The sequence below is a fragment of the Polyodon spathula genome, chromosome 33, assembly GCF_017654505.1.
Source record: "Polyodon spathula isolate WHYD16114869_AA chromosome 33, ASM1765450v1, whole genome shotgun sequence".
NCBI classification, from domain to species: Eukaryota; Metazoa; Chordata; class Actinopteri; order Acipenseriformes; family Polyodontidae; genus Polyodon; species Polyodon spathula.
This window is the reverse complement of record NC_054566.1, coordinates 5,112,441-5,127,051: the sequence shown is the minus strand read 5'-3', so window position 1 is coordinate 5,127,051 and position 14,611 is coordinate 5,112,441. Positions and strand designations below refer to the sequence as shown.

Genomic DNA, 14,611 nt, shown 5'->3' with positions numbered 1-14,611 from the left:
TGCAATTACATTCTAATTAAGTGTAATTAGAGACCATTATTGTAAATAGCAACCAAGCTAATTTAAAAATAGTAAGGACGATGGACAAGTCTGAGCTCAGAGATGTGAGGATGTGTCTAACAGTGCAGGCATTCATTGTTCAGAATTATGATCTCATTACAAGTGATGAACTTTTCCAATAAAATGTCAGAATATTAAGCAATGAAACATTCAGTCCCTGATTGATGTTCAAAGGCAGGATCCAATTAAAATGTCAATTGGGTCAACTGGAAGATTGATAGCTCTAATTTCAATTGATACATCTATTTGCTGTATATAGCTTTAATAAGTGTTGGTCATTGTAACAGGATTGTGTATGAACTAGCACATGGCTTCTATGATACTGATATTGAATGGACACACATCTGGTAATAAATAAAGCTTGTGTTTGTTTGTGATCACACTCATGCTAACTCTGTATTGTACCTCTTTAGAAGGGACCAAATAACAACTTGATCCGCTGCAGGAAGGATGGCAACTGGAGCGGCTCATTCCATATCTGCAAGACATGGCAAGGAGAGTGTCCACTGGCGCGCATTCCCAACCACAGCGTCAGACTCAACTGTCATGAGGGATATGGCATAGGTATTTCTGCTGCTCTTATTCATAGAAGACTGAGAATGAACTTGCCTTCGATTCTGTGTGGGTGGTTTTTGAAGAGCACACAAAGCCACATGCTTGCATCTGTTTGAATGATTTAAACAGCGATGAATGTTCTTTTTAGGTTCAAAGTGTGTGCCATCCTGCATAGATGCCAACAGCAGCCCGGTGGTGTTACCTAGCAACATGACATCACAGGATCTGGAGCACTGGAGGAACCCCCCAAAAGTGCAGGTGAGTGGATTAACATTAGCAACACCAGCACTGCGCAAACCTTAGGCAACAGTCCAAAATGAGCCCTGGCTCTCATGTTTCATTTACATTTAGCAATACTAACAGACACTTCATACATTCAGTGACAAACACTTCAACATAGTTATGGGTGTTTTAATAACATTTTTTTAGTATCTGTAGAATACAGTTTGAATTGAATTAAACTATTGTTAAAGAAGCCAACAAGAGCCTCTTTAGATATCAACAGTATAGTATTAATGGAAACAAACATTCAGGGCACTCTAAGCACTCAAAAGGACCCATGCAGTGGTATATTCCCACTGGAAGTGTTACAACAGCCTCTTGTATGATGCTTCTAATAAATCATTCATATTTCATTCAGTTACTTATTCATTTGAGTTCTTTGTTTTGTTCTTCTACTTCAAGACCATGCAAATAGGCTATAGGTTGAATTTAGATTGTGTTACAGTCTGTACAATAGTTTTATTTCCGCAGTTTACTATCATCTAATTGTGCTGATTGGCTGTACCCTAAACACATTTCTTCCATGGCAATGCAGTGCTACTGTATTAAGAATACACTGGCAGGATAGTACCATATTTTGATTCACAAACACACTTGAAGTTATTTGTAGGACCATGGTAAGGTACTGTTTCGAAAGCTGTGTATCAGTACCTCCATGCTGTACATTGTATTTGTATCCAGTACATTCCTATGTGCTGTACTAATGGTTCTGACGAGGCTTCCTTGGGGTAATGCACTGGTATTATAATCAGGTCCCTGTGGTATTTGCTAAACTTTTCTGTAAGGGTAGTTTAGGAATACACAAGTGGCTCTAATGCGTCAGACAATAATTTCCCTCCTTTGTTCTCTGCAAGACCATTTTATGTTTTCACACAGCTTGGCACAGTAGCAACCAATTTCTATATTTGCTTCCAAGTGAATTTTCATTGCTTTTGCCCAAGTGTAAAAAAAAAAAAAAAGCGCCTGGATTTATTTATCCTTAAAGGCTTATAATAATAAAACAAATACATGATAAAAAAAAAAAATAAAAAAAAAAACTGCATCCCTACTGTAAATGTTTTTAAAATACGTGTTATTTGACTAATGGAAAACAGTTAATGCAACCCTTCAAGACCACACAAGTCCCTTGTTCAGGTATGAAAATGTACCAGAATTATTGTGGATTCTGTAGCTAAACAATGTTTTTAATGTAGATCCCTGGATGTATCCTCCAAGGTCTTTGATTCACAGAGTACAGTAATCCCGTTTCTACACTGCAGTCCAGTCCTGTAGCTTCTGGACACTGTTCGGACCAGGCCTTGCCTTTGTGTAGAGCATTTTCTGATCCTGGTCTACCCCAGGTCCCTTCATTACTCTGGAAAGCCAATCGAATGCTGTAGTTTACTTCATCGTTACTGAACAAGTCCACTCGGCAATGCTGCACTTGAGCCTGATAACAACGGTAGCTTTCAATACAATAATGCAGCCTCCAATGGGCTAGGATGTGCAAGAATGGGTTGAGAAGGATGGCAGAGACTTCAAGCATCTTCCATGAGCCTGAATCTCAAACCAATTGAGCATGTTGGGGATGAACTTGAACAATGTCACCATGATTGTTTCAAGCAGGGATCAGAGCAAATGGTCCAATAATAATAATAATAATAATAATAATAATAATAATAATAATAGAGAGAGAGATTTAGGGAACTGGTTTGAATATTGCGCTTTAGATAGAAAATATATGACCTTGCACTCTCCTTTTACACCAGAGCATGTCTGCAATATGATATATTCGGTATTTATAACGGTAACTTTGGTTAGAAATCAATTCATAGCTGAAAGATCACCATGTTAAAGTGTCTGTGCCAAGGTGGAATCGATAGTCCTTGTGTTTCTGTCCTTGTGTTTTATCATGCTGTGCTTTCAGATGACGATGCTTTAGTAGAGGCGGATCAAGCACAGCTCAAAGTACATCGTTCCTCTCAGGTACACATGATCTGGGGACTGCATGTCTAATCATACCTGCCGGATGAATGCAGCCTCAGTCAAAAAGAACTTTATTTGTGATAGCAGTTAATTAGTCATTTACCTCAAATTCCTGACACACACACCGGAATGTACACCTGTCATTTATACTGCATTAGCTATAGGGTTACAATTCCACATCGACAAGGACCACCCTCAATCTTGGAGGTAATACAAATGCATTTCGAAAAACGAGGCTCAAACACTAATGCAATGTCATCTCCCTCATAATGAATACAGGACACAGAGAGAGATGCAAAAATGAACAATAATGTAAATGCAGCATTTAGACTTTCCATTGTTCAGTGTACATTACTTGTGTTTTTGTTCTATCCACTGGAAACAAAAATAACCTTTCCGTTTGTAGATTTAAAACATGGGGTTAGCAAAAGTCCCAGACGTTCTCCCCTGGTAAAGGCATGGCTATGTGGTGTGCAGGGTGAGTCATACAGTCAGGGGAGTGCAGGGGTCCCAGAGGGTCTCCCCTGGTGAAGGCATGTCTGTGTGGTGTGCAGGGTGAGTCATACAGTCAGGGGAGTGCAGGAGTCCCAGAGGGTCTCCCCTGGTACAGGCATGGCTATGTGGTGTGCAGGGTGAGTCATACAGTCAGGGGAGTGCAGGTCCACACTCTAGGTCTTGAACTCCAGCTTGTAGAGAAGCAAAACCAGCAGGGACTGCTTCAGCTCACTGCGCTGCATCGGACCCCACTGCCCAGGTACCTGATGAGCTCAAGCATGCTCTTGCAGGGTGATGCTCTTTGTCTTTGCCAACATAAACTCTAGAGCTCTTTTGTGTAAAGAAGCAATTGATTTTTTTTTTTTTTTAATCAATAACACATGGTAAAGAACATGTGTTTTATTTCCAGATTGAGATGCATGGTTGTTCCGTTTAGACTAAACATATACATGCTCCCACTGTTGGTGAATGAATGAGTGATCACACAGAGGGATGTTATAATACCCCTGAAAGCTGGTCTAAAAAATGGATTTTGTTATATTAATGGAATAGAGGCATCCATCTCCGGCACAGCTTAAGTTATTAAAAAAGATGGCCAGGCTGTAGGGAAACTTGCTGGCCATTATTCGAATGATTGTTCTATTGATAGAATGACCGATGCACATCCCAGCAGCTGAGTTATAGAGAAAGTGGCCATACTGTATATAATGCATCAGGCATATTTCTGGCTTTATCTTGAGAATCCCACATCGTTTAAAGGGGAGTCACAATGTAGGTCTTTTGCTTCGGCCAGGGCTGCCGTACGGCTTTAATGTGTTTAGTTCTCTCCGGTCAGCTGTTTAGTTTTAGTAAACTTAACTTATTGTATTTAGTCTGTCTGTACTTTTCTTTGGCTGTTGAATACTTGATCACCGGTATGGCTCTTATTAAATGTAGGCCAAAGCACTTGCACCTGTAATCTGTTATTTATATCTGGCATGGGATAGTATTGTTACATTATTACAACCTTCAGACAGTCTTGCTAAATGACCAAGTTAGCTGTCCTCTTATTTGTTGGACTGATATGAACATGAAAGCTCTGTGATCAATCTTTTAAAAAGGGTAAGCTTGGATTCATGAATTGTGCTCCTGATCTCAATTCAGATTCTTTATAAATGAAAGTCAATAGCCATCAGTTTACTGAGTTCTTAGTTCAGGGCTATGAAAAGGCAATTATATTCCAGGGATACAAAGTTAAAGTTGTCAGCATAGTGCAGCATGTTTTCTGCAGGCTCTTTGACCTACCTACCAAAACATAAAACAGTCTATGCAGGTGTGTGGCGTCGGGGAGTTGGGGCAGTAGTTGCACATTTGGCCAACTCAAACCATTGCTTACTAAAGATTGTGGTGTTGTTTGAATTGATTACAGTCATCTCTTGAAATGTATTGCTTACACTTTACATTAAAATGTTACAGAAACGTGTTTCTGCAGTGTTTACAAGAAACGTGCTCCTTCCTGCAACAATGCTGCTGCTTTGAATGGGAACAGAAAACCAGCATTGTTGCAGGAGGGAGCGTGATTTGAGTACACTGCGATAGCTTGTTTATCTTCTGGTGAACGCTGCAGAGTAAATGTTGAGAAATATATTCCTTCATTGGTTTTACGATCCATGATGTGTGAATAAAAAATTGGCAATATGTTTAGAATTATAATGCAGCGATATGGATACCACGGGACACAGCAAAGGTAACTCAATGCATTTCTGTAAACTTTGCAAGGTGTTCTGTAACACTAAGTGCCCCCAGCTTCACTGTACTAATATTGTAATTCCATATGTGGTTACATAGTCATTACACTGAAAATCTTATTGTTGCATTGAAACCACACAATCATTTGTGTAAATATGTTATTACAGTGTAGCAAAGGGTTATAATAAACCAGCCACATCACAAGCGCAGTGGTACCACAACATGTATCAATGTCAGGAATGAGGACATTTAATCAGATACCACGTTCACTCACTAGCTTGATATCCCTGAATTTCTCCCGCTTCAGAAATCAGCAACAGATTTTAAATAAGAAAGAATTCCAGTGCAGTGGTTCTCCAAATGTTATCACTTTACTATCAAAGGGATATTTGTTCTTCGTTTTACCCAAAACGCAGGGCCAAGACTGGTGTGATGTTTAATAGGATTTCATGGCTATTTCATGTCCACCATGACATCTGCAAAAAAGCCTTTCTAGTGACGAGTCACCAGGGCGCAGATGGACAGGTAGGGTGGTCTGCAGAGGGAGATTGAATTGCTGAGTGTCTTGTAGCTGTTCTTGCATCATGGTCTCCCCCTTTGAGGTATAAACAGTGCTCTTGACTGGAGTCTATCACAACTGGGGGCCTCTATCCCTTCATCCCACACAGTTTACATACACTCACACTGAGAAGCAGGGCCTGACTAACAGTGGAAAATGTGAAACGGTCGGAAAGAAAAATACAGATAGTATAAGAGTCTTTTTAATACATGTCAGGTAAGCCTTGAACAGCACCTGGCTTTACAGGAACTGTAAAAACAAGCTGAGGTTCCCACCAGACGGATTAAATTAGCCCTCATGTAAACACCCTACCAGGCTGCAGTGCAATACTGAATACTAATTCATGGATGGATTTGTATTTATTTAAATATAGCGTGGTGAGTTACCTTTAGCCTCTTCACAGGCAGCGCTGGAAAACTTATTTGAAATGTAGCCCCCCCCCACCCCCCGCCCCCATTCAATCTCCATTCTGTATCAGAAGGCTGTCCCCATAGGGCTACCCTCATCTGGAACCAGGTACCTGCTCTGAAAAATATCTGTGTGATGGCATTTCAGTGTGTCAGTGACACTGAACAAGAAACAGAAACCTAGCAACTCAGCGCACCACAAGTGAGCATCTTAACCACAATGCAAAAGAGATTTTACTGCCTTTAAAGTCATCTCATCCTACCAACAAGACACAGGACAGGGTCTGTAACGGCAGTGTATCATACAACATGGCATTTTACACTGGCATGTGCAACTCTAGCTCAGTTAATTGCAAAACAAAACCCTTTTCCTCTGGGTCTGTCTGTGCACTTTTTATTTTGCCATTCCAGCTGTAGCTGCTGGCAGTCTGGCTGTTATAAGTGTTGCATGTTCTAAACACCCAAACAGCAAGCACGCACTGAGCTGCTCTGAGCCTCCAGGTTTCCCACCACTCCCGTTGTATAGAAGGAATGTTTTTCCCTCTTTAATTGTAATGTTCTTGTCTGGCCTGTTTTTGTAAAACCCCTTTCCACCCCACACTGCTTCTTAGTCACGCAATGTACCGGTTACTGCTGTAACAATGTTTTTTTGATTTGTTAAATATGGCATTTTACTTCTGAGGATTGTAAAGCTGAACCAAATGATCAAAAGGTCAGCCGAAGTTATGCAAGGTATATGGTTTGAATATTTTTTTTTTATTATTATTTTATTTTGGTTTTGCAAGCAATAACAATCTCTTGGCACTCCAAGAAAGAGAAAGGCAGTGAAAGTTTGTAGGAGTCTCCAAGCTCGCCATTGCTCTTGTTTTTGCTGTGACTTTCCAGGGACAGGCCCATCTGACTTTGTTTATCTCTTTACGGGCTCCTTCAGAAAGGCATGATAGCGCACACCCAGCCAGGCACAATGAAATGTTTTCCTTCTGGATGCGGCCTGGATTACCTCGAATAGTTTGGACATGCTCCTGCTCCACAGGAGAGCTTTGTTTGCTGCCTGCAGCTTTGCAATAATATTTGTCTTTTGTCTACATTTTGCCCTTTTCTCTCTTCCTGAACAGAGTGTTGTCTGCACTGGGGGACTCGAGTGGTATCCTCTTCCAGAAACGGTTCACTGCATCAAAGGTTGTGAGGTAAGGCATGTTGCCTGTGGCAGTGTGTGTCTATTCATTGTTTAAATTCTGCAGTTTACCTAACTGTTTATTTCTTCATTTCTTCATTCACATATGAAAGTTTGAATTCATTTTTAGACAAATATGCATGCATTCCCCTAGTTCTGTGAGTGTGCATGCTCAGGACAGACCTGGCCTGCTGTGACAGCAGGGAGACCTGCTAATATTACCAAACAACATGAAAGGAAAGAGGAGGCCTTAACTAGTCTATTAAAAGCACATACCATACTGAGAGTATTTAGCCAACAAAATAAACCCAAAGATCTGTTTTGCTTTAAATGTTTTTCTGGGAGTGAGATGATAATAAGGTAACAGATCTATTGGAAAACCAGGTGGACAGACAGATTTAAGAAGGAAAGATGACCACGTTTGTCTGTGTGCACGCATGCAAAGGTAAAGATATTGACAGTGCCTGGTTAGAGGTTTAAGCCCCATCGTCAGATTGCCACTTTCTCATAGTAAAGTTCTGTTCCAAAATCATAGACCAGTGCTTCTCAAACCTGTTTTTCTGCTGGCCTCAGTGTGACCACAAACACTTACTGGTGGCCACACTGCTACTTTTTCCTTAAAAAAAGTACTAAGTATATCATATGAAAAATAATGAAAATAAAGACATACTCACTTCTATTTTTTTTTTTTTTTATTAGTAAATAAAGCCAAAGTGTTACTCCTTTAAAAAACACAGCAGCCTCTTCAACTGTAATACTAACCTTCAGAAAATAGGATTACAACAAAACAACATTTTGATCACTATGTGTAATATAAATCTTAATAAAATAGGATCACAACAAAGCAAAACATTGATCACTATGTGTAATATTAACCTTGCAAGTTGGGCCAGTGTTCGGAAATCATTTGAGTGACATTCATGTGTCTGTATCCACCGATTCTGACTCGCTTATCACATCTGAAGTAGCACTTTGTTGATCCTGTTTTATATGTTATTCTCACATATCACTTGCCATTTTAGAAAGTGTCATGTAAATTCTGGCAAGGTGGTAAATCAGTGCAGGGTAAAACACGTTGTGATACTTATTTCTAATACCTATCAACTGTGTAATTTATGGTGAGGACACAAATTCATTTACAGCAGTTTTCATATGAATATTCAAATAGTTTCTCCGCACTAAAGAAAATAATATTACTGCATTCTGCTGTTTTTACTTTGTTGATCCACCAATGAGCACTGACACAAAGCAAAATGGTTGTAAATGTGTCTGATCAGTGGAGTGGAGTGGGGTCCATATTGAGGAACTATCCACCTGTACCCGTGACCTCTCAAGTAGGGTGGGTACAGATTTGGGCTGGGAGTGCTTCCAGGCAGGTCTACTAAGATGGCAAACTGAAGAGAGCATTTAGAATCAACAGCTATCTGATAGATTGCTCTTCCTGTTTAAATATACAAGACAATAACCCTGTGCTTAAGAGTGCATCTAAAAGAAAGCTAAACTATCTAACGCAGATCATTTGAAGAGCTCCTGCATGCATGTGTTTAAAATAAATGCTACAAACCTGCTGGAACCCAGGCAAGAAGGAATAAAACACAAGATCAACATCTTCAAAAGCCTTGGTGAGACATTGCTTTTCAACACAGCAATCTCATCTCTGCAGTGAAATCCCTGATAGATACTGTACCTGTCTTTGCTTCACTGGTAACAGAACCAGGTTCATGTTTCTGATTCAATCTGACGTTTTGATTCAAAGCAGAAGGTCTCCTAATGCTTTTCAGGAAGCCTGAATCAGTATCGATTCCTGGCTCATTTCCCATTGTTTCCTAACCTTGTAATGTCTATTAGCTTTAAAAATGCAGTGCATTACAGTTGCATTTGAACCCTCATTAGAGTGCGTTTCCGGGTCCCAGAGCGTGTTATCTGGTAAAAGAACAGCCTTGTGATGTGCAGGGTGAGGCATGCAGTCAATGGAGCGCAGGTGCACATCCTGGCTGTGCAAATTCACCGCTCTCCACTGGGGGTCCTGCAGTTCACACTTGGTAAAAGCTATATATACAATGTATTGTACGCTGATGCTAATCTTATTTTCCCCAGCCATTCATGGGCGATAATTACTGCGACGCAATCAACAACCGAGCCTTCTGCAACTACGATGGAGGAGACTGTTGTGCCTCTACGGTGAAAACTAAAAAGGTAGGAGCTTGTTATCTTGGTATTTCCCCTCGATTTAACCCTTTCAGGACCTTCATCATCCAGATACCAAATAAATACCCATAACAGCTCACAGATGCCAGACATCCAGAATGTGTTTACTATAGTGTGCTTGTCACTTTAAAATGGCTTCACCAGGTTAACAGTCCACCTGGCTTTAAATATTGTAGTTACTTTCTTTTTTATTCAATTCATTTCTCAGATAAAGATGGCTTATCTCTTGGTGCTTGAAATTGTGGGGCATTTTATTATAATAGGATACAATACTACAGGTGGTTACTAGTTTATGTGCGTGGTACTTGCACAGTGTAGCAGAACACATGCTGCACAAAGATATGCAGTAGCCCAATAGCGTTATCAATTCACATTTTCACTAATTGCTCTGCGACAAATATATTTTCTGTTGTTGCTCAAATTCATTCTTAATGTAGTCTGAGTCCTTTTTTATTCCTTGTTTGAAAATGAGTCTTTGATCCCCACTACCTTGTTAATGCCTATTAATGTTTTATAAAAACAAAATTCTTATTTACTGTTTTTGGGAGCTATTTCTACACTAAACAAAAATATAAATGTATCATGCAACAATTTCAAAGATTTTACTGAGTTACAGTTCATATAAGAAAATCAGTCAACTGAAATAAATTCATTGGGCCCTAATCTATGGATTTCACATCACTGGGAATACAGATATGCATGTGTTGGTCACAGATACCTTAAAAAAAAAAAAGGCAGGGGCGTAGATCAGAAAACCAGTCAGTATCTGGTGTGACCACCATTTGCCTCATGCAGCGCAACACATCTCCTTCACATAGAGTTGATCAGGCTGTTGATTGTGGCCTGTAGATTGTTCCACTCCTCTTCAATGGCTTTGCGAAGTTGCTGGATATTGGCGGGAACTGGAACACGCTGTCGTACACGTCGATCCAGAGCATCCCAAACATGCTCAATGGGTGACATGTTTGAGTATGCAGAAGAACTGGGACATTTTCAGCTTCCAGGAATTGTGTACAGATCCTTGCGACATGGGGCCATGCATTATCATACTGAAACATGTGGTGACAGCAGCGGATGAATGGCACGACAATGGGCCTCAGGATCTTGTCATTGTATCTCTGTGCATTCAAATTGCCATCGATAAAATGGAATTGTGTTCGTTGTCCGTAGCTTATGCCTGCCCATACCATAACCCCACCCCGCCACCATGGGGCACTCTGTTCACAACGTTGACATCAGCAAACCACTTGCCCACACGACGCCATACAAGCTGTCTGCCATCTGCCCAGTACAGTTGAAACCGGGATTCATCCATGAAGAGTACACTTCTGCAGCGTGCCAGTGGCCATCGAAGGTGAGCATTTGCCCACTGAAGTCAGTTACGACACCAAACTACAGTCAGGTCAAGACCCTGGTGAGGATGACGAGCATGCAGATGAGCTTCCCTGAGACGGTTTCTGACAGTTTGTGCAGAAATTCTTTGATTGTGCAAACCCACAGTTTCATCAGCTGTCCGGGTGGCTGGTCTCAGACGATCCTGCAGGTGAAGAAGCCGGATGTGGAGGTCCTGGGCTGGTGTGGTTACACGTGGTCTGCGGTTGTGAGGCCGATTGGATGTACTGCCAAATTCTCTAAAACTACGTTGGAGGTGGCTTATGTTAGAGAAATGAACATTCAATTCTCTGGCAACATGCTGATTAATCAGCTTCTTGATATGCCACACCTGTCAGGTGGATAGATTATCTTGACAAAGGAGAAGTGCTCACTAACAGGGATGTAAACAAATTTGTGCACACAATTTGAGAGAAATAAGCTTTTTGTGTATATGGAAAATTTCTGGGGTCATTTATTTCAGCTCATGAAACATGGGACCAACACTTTACATGTTGCGTTTATATTTTTGTTCAGTGTACAATGTGTGTATGTATGCATATATGTACAGTGGCTCTCAAAAGTATTCACCCCCCTTTTCCACATTTTATTGTGTTACAACATGGAATCAAAATGGATTTAATTAGGAGTTTTTGCCACTGATCAACACAAAAAGTCCATAATGTCAAAGTGAAAAATAAAATCTACAAATTGTTCTAAATTAATTACAAATATAAAACAGAAAATAATTGATTGCATAAGTATCCACTCCCTTGAGTCCATATTTGGTAGAGGTACCTTTAGGACATTGACCTTTTTGTTTTTAAACCACTCCAACGTGGCTTTGGCTGTATGTTTGGGGTCATTGTCCAGCTGGAAGATGAATCTTCTCCCAAATCTGAGGTCTCTTGCAGACTTCAGCAGGTTTTCCTCCAGGATTTCTCTGTACTTTGCTGCATCCATTTTGCCCTCTATCTTCATGAGCTTTCCAGGCCCTGACTCAGAGAAGCATCCCCATAGCATTATGCTGCCACCACCATGCTTTACGGTAGGGATGATGTTCTCAGGATGATGTGCAGTGTTAGGCTTGCACCAAACATAGCGCTTTGCGTTGAGGCCAAAAAGCTCTATTTTGGTCCAATTAGACCATAGAATCTTCTTCCACTTGGTCTCAGAGTCTCCCATATGCCTTCTGGCAAACTCTAGCCAAGAATTGATGTGAGTTTTTTTTTCAACAATGGCTTTCTTTTTGCCACTCTCCCATAAAGTCCAGTTTTGTGAAGCACCCGGGCTATTGTTGTCGTATGCACAGTGTCTCCCAGCTCAGCTGTGGAAGACTGTAACGCCTTTAGAGTTGCCATAGACCTCTTGGTGGCCTCCTTAACTAGTGCACTTCTTGCCCGGATACTCAGTTTTTGAGGGCGGCCTGTTCTAGACAGATTCACAGTTGTGCCATATTCTCTCCAGTTCTTAATAATGGGCTTTACTGTGCTCTGGAGGATATTCAATGCCTTGGAAATGTTCTTATATCCTACCCCTGATTGGTGCTTTTGAAGAACCTTATTCCGGATTTGCTTTGAATGTTCCTTCATCTATATGATGTGGTTTTTTTAGGAAATGTACTAACCAACTGTGGGACCTCCCATAGACAGGTGTATTTAACCTGAAATCATGTGAAACACCTTAATTGCACACAAGTGGACTCCATTCAACTAATTATGTGACTTATTTAGGTGTGTCATAGCAAAGGGGGTGAATACTTATGCAATCATTCATGCAATTATTTTTTGTATTATATTTGTAATTAATTTAGAACAATTTGTAGATTTTATTTTTCACTTTGACATTATGGACTTTTTTGTGTTGATCAGTGGCAAAAACTCCTAATTAAATCCATTTTGATTCCATGTTGTAACACAATAAAATGTGGAAAAGTCCAAGGGGGGTGAATGCTTTTGAGAGTCACTGTATGTATGTTTGTATGTATGTATGTATGTATGTATGTATGTATTATTTGTTACATCCACAAGTGTTAAGATAGATATATCCTACCTATCTATCCTATCATATATACATAGCTAGATAGATAGATAGATAGATAGATAGATAGATAGATAGATAGATAGATAGATAGATAGATAGATAGATGATTATTTAAGGAAGCACAACTAAGAAATCTAAATTATAAAACAAGTTTTTTATGACAGCATTAAAACGTTTGATCAAAGGGAGATTGCAAAATCATTTTAAGGCCATCAGAACCATTAACAATAGTGGAGATGCTGGGGCCATCGCCAGAGCTGGGCATGTCAGCTACTCAGAGTGTATGTGGAACACGTGTGGAAAACAGAGCATTTCCTAGAATCTGTAGACCTGCTTTTTATTTATTGATTGATTTACAATAGTTGGAATGTGGTCATGCCCCATTTTGACTCGCTGACTTGGCATAATGGTAATTAGCTGTTATTCTTTTACATGTGAGAGGGGGAAGTTCCTTTATTTAATATCAGGGATGTGCTACAATGACCTAACAAGGAGATTTGATCTGTACAACAGGATCAATGAGTGGAAACAGAAAACTTGAATTGATATCTCTAATGGTTCTGTACTGAAACATACTTGCTGGTACAATAGCAGCTGCAGCTGTATTAGTCATTGGTACAACATAAAACCACAGTGGTAACTAATAACACTCCAGAGTACAGACTGCCGGCTCTAGGGTGACTTGAGGAGGAGGCAGATCTCTGTAGTGACTTTACAGATGTCACCCTGGCACATGTCTGCTACTGATCAGCAGTGAGCTGTGAAATGATAGCTGATGGGGGTTTAACTGTCTGTCTGCAGTGATCCCCTTCCTGCTTCACCCCTTAATAAGTAGCACCTGAGTGAGAGCCAATCACTAGAGCACATCGACAGGCTCTGTGAACCAAATCCACTTCAGAGGAATGAATAACGCTGGAGAATTCTGACACTAGAATAGTGTGTTGACTATTGTGATTCACAGAAAGGTGTGTTGACTGTTGTGATTCACAGAAAGGTGTGTTGAGTGTTGTGATTCATGGAAAGGTGGTTGAATGTTGTGATTCACAGAAAGGTGTGTTAAGTGTTGTGATTCATGGAAAGGTGTGTTGAGTGCTGTGACTCATGAAAAGGTGTATTGAGTGTTGTGACTCATGAAAAGGTGTGTTGAGTGCTGTGACTCATGAAAAGGTGTATTGAGTGTTGTGACTCGTGAAAAGGTGTGTTGAGCGTTGTGAGTCACAGAAAGGCGTGTTGAGTGTTGTGACTCATGGAAAGGTGGTTGAATGTTGTGATTCACAGAAAGGTGTGTTGAGTGTTGTGATTCATGGAAAGGTGTGTTGAGTGCTGTGACTCATGAAAAGGTGTATTGAGTGTTGTGATTCACAGAAAGGTGTGTTGAGTGTTGTGACTCATGGAAAGGTGTGTTGAGTGTTGTGAGTCACAGAAAGTGTGTTGAGTGTTGTGACTCATGGAAAGGTGTGTTGAGTGTTGTGATTCACAGAAAAGTGTGTTGAGTGTTGTGACTCATGGAAAGTGTGTTGAGTGTTGTGATTCATGGAAAGGTGGTTGAATGTTGTGATTCACAGAAAGGTGTGTTAAGTGTTGTGATTCACAGAAAGGGACAGAGCATAGAAGACATTTTTATGCCCTTCTATAAGCAATCTGGAAACCAACAAGGATATTCTGCTTTTCACCTGTGTCCCTTTGCTAGAATTGTGCTATGTATTTTACAGCACTTTCCTGCAGGCTGCAGTAGTATGTTCTGCAGATACTTAAACCTGTTTG

General features: G+C 40.4%; 1 protein-coding gene across 1 annotated transcript in view; it reads left to right on the top strand.

Annotated features, from left to right (window-relative positions):
* Window positions 1–14,611, top strand: part of LOC121303550 (pappalysin-1-like) — a 202,097-nt gene that overhangs the window by 161,690 nt on the left and 25,796 nt on the right. The window contains exons 18-21 of the mRNA XM_041234313.1: window positions 474–624; window positions 764–873; window positions 7,167–7,238; window positions 9,323–9,421. Coding sequence (XP_041090247.1) covers window positions 474–624; window positions 764–873; window positions 7,167–7,238; window positions 9,323–9,421 — 432 coding nt within the window. The remainder of the gene's footprint in view (window positions 1–473; window positions 625–763; window positions 874–7,166; window positions 7,239–9,322; window positions 9,422–14,611) is intronic.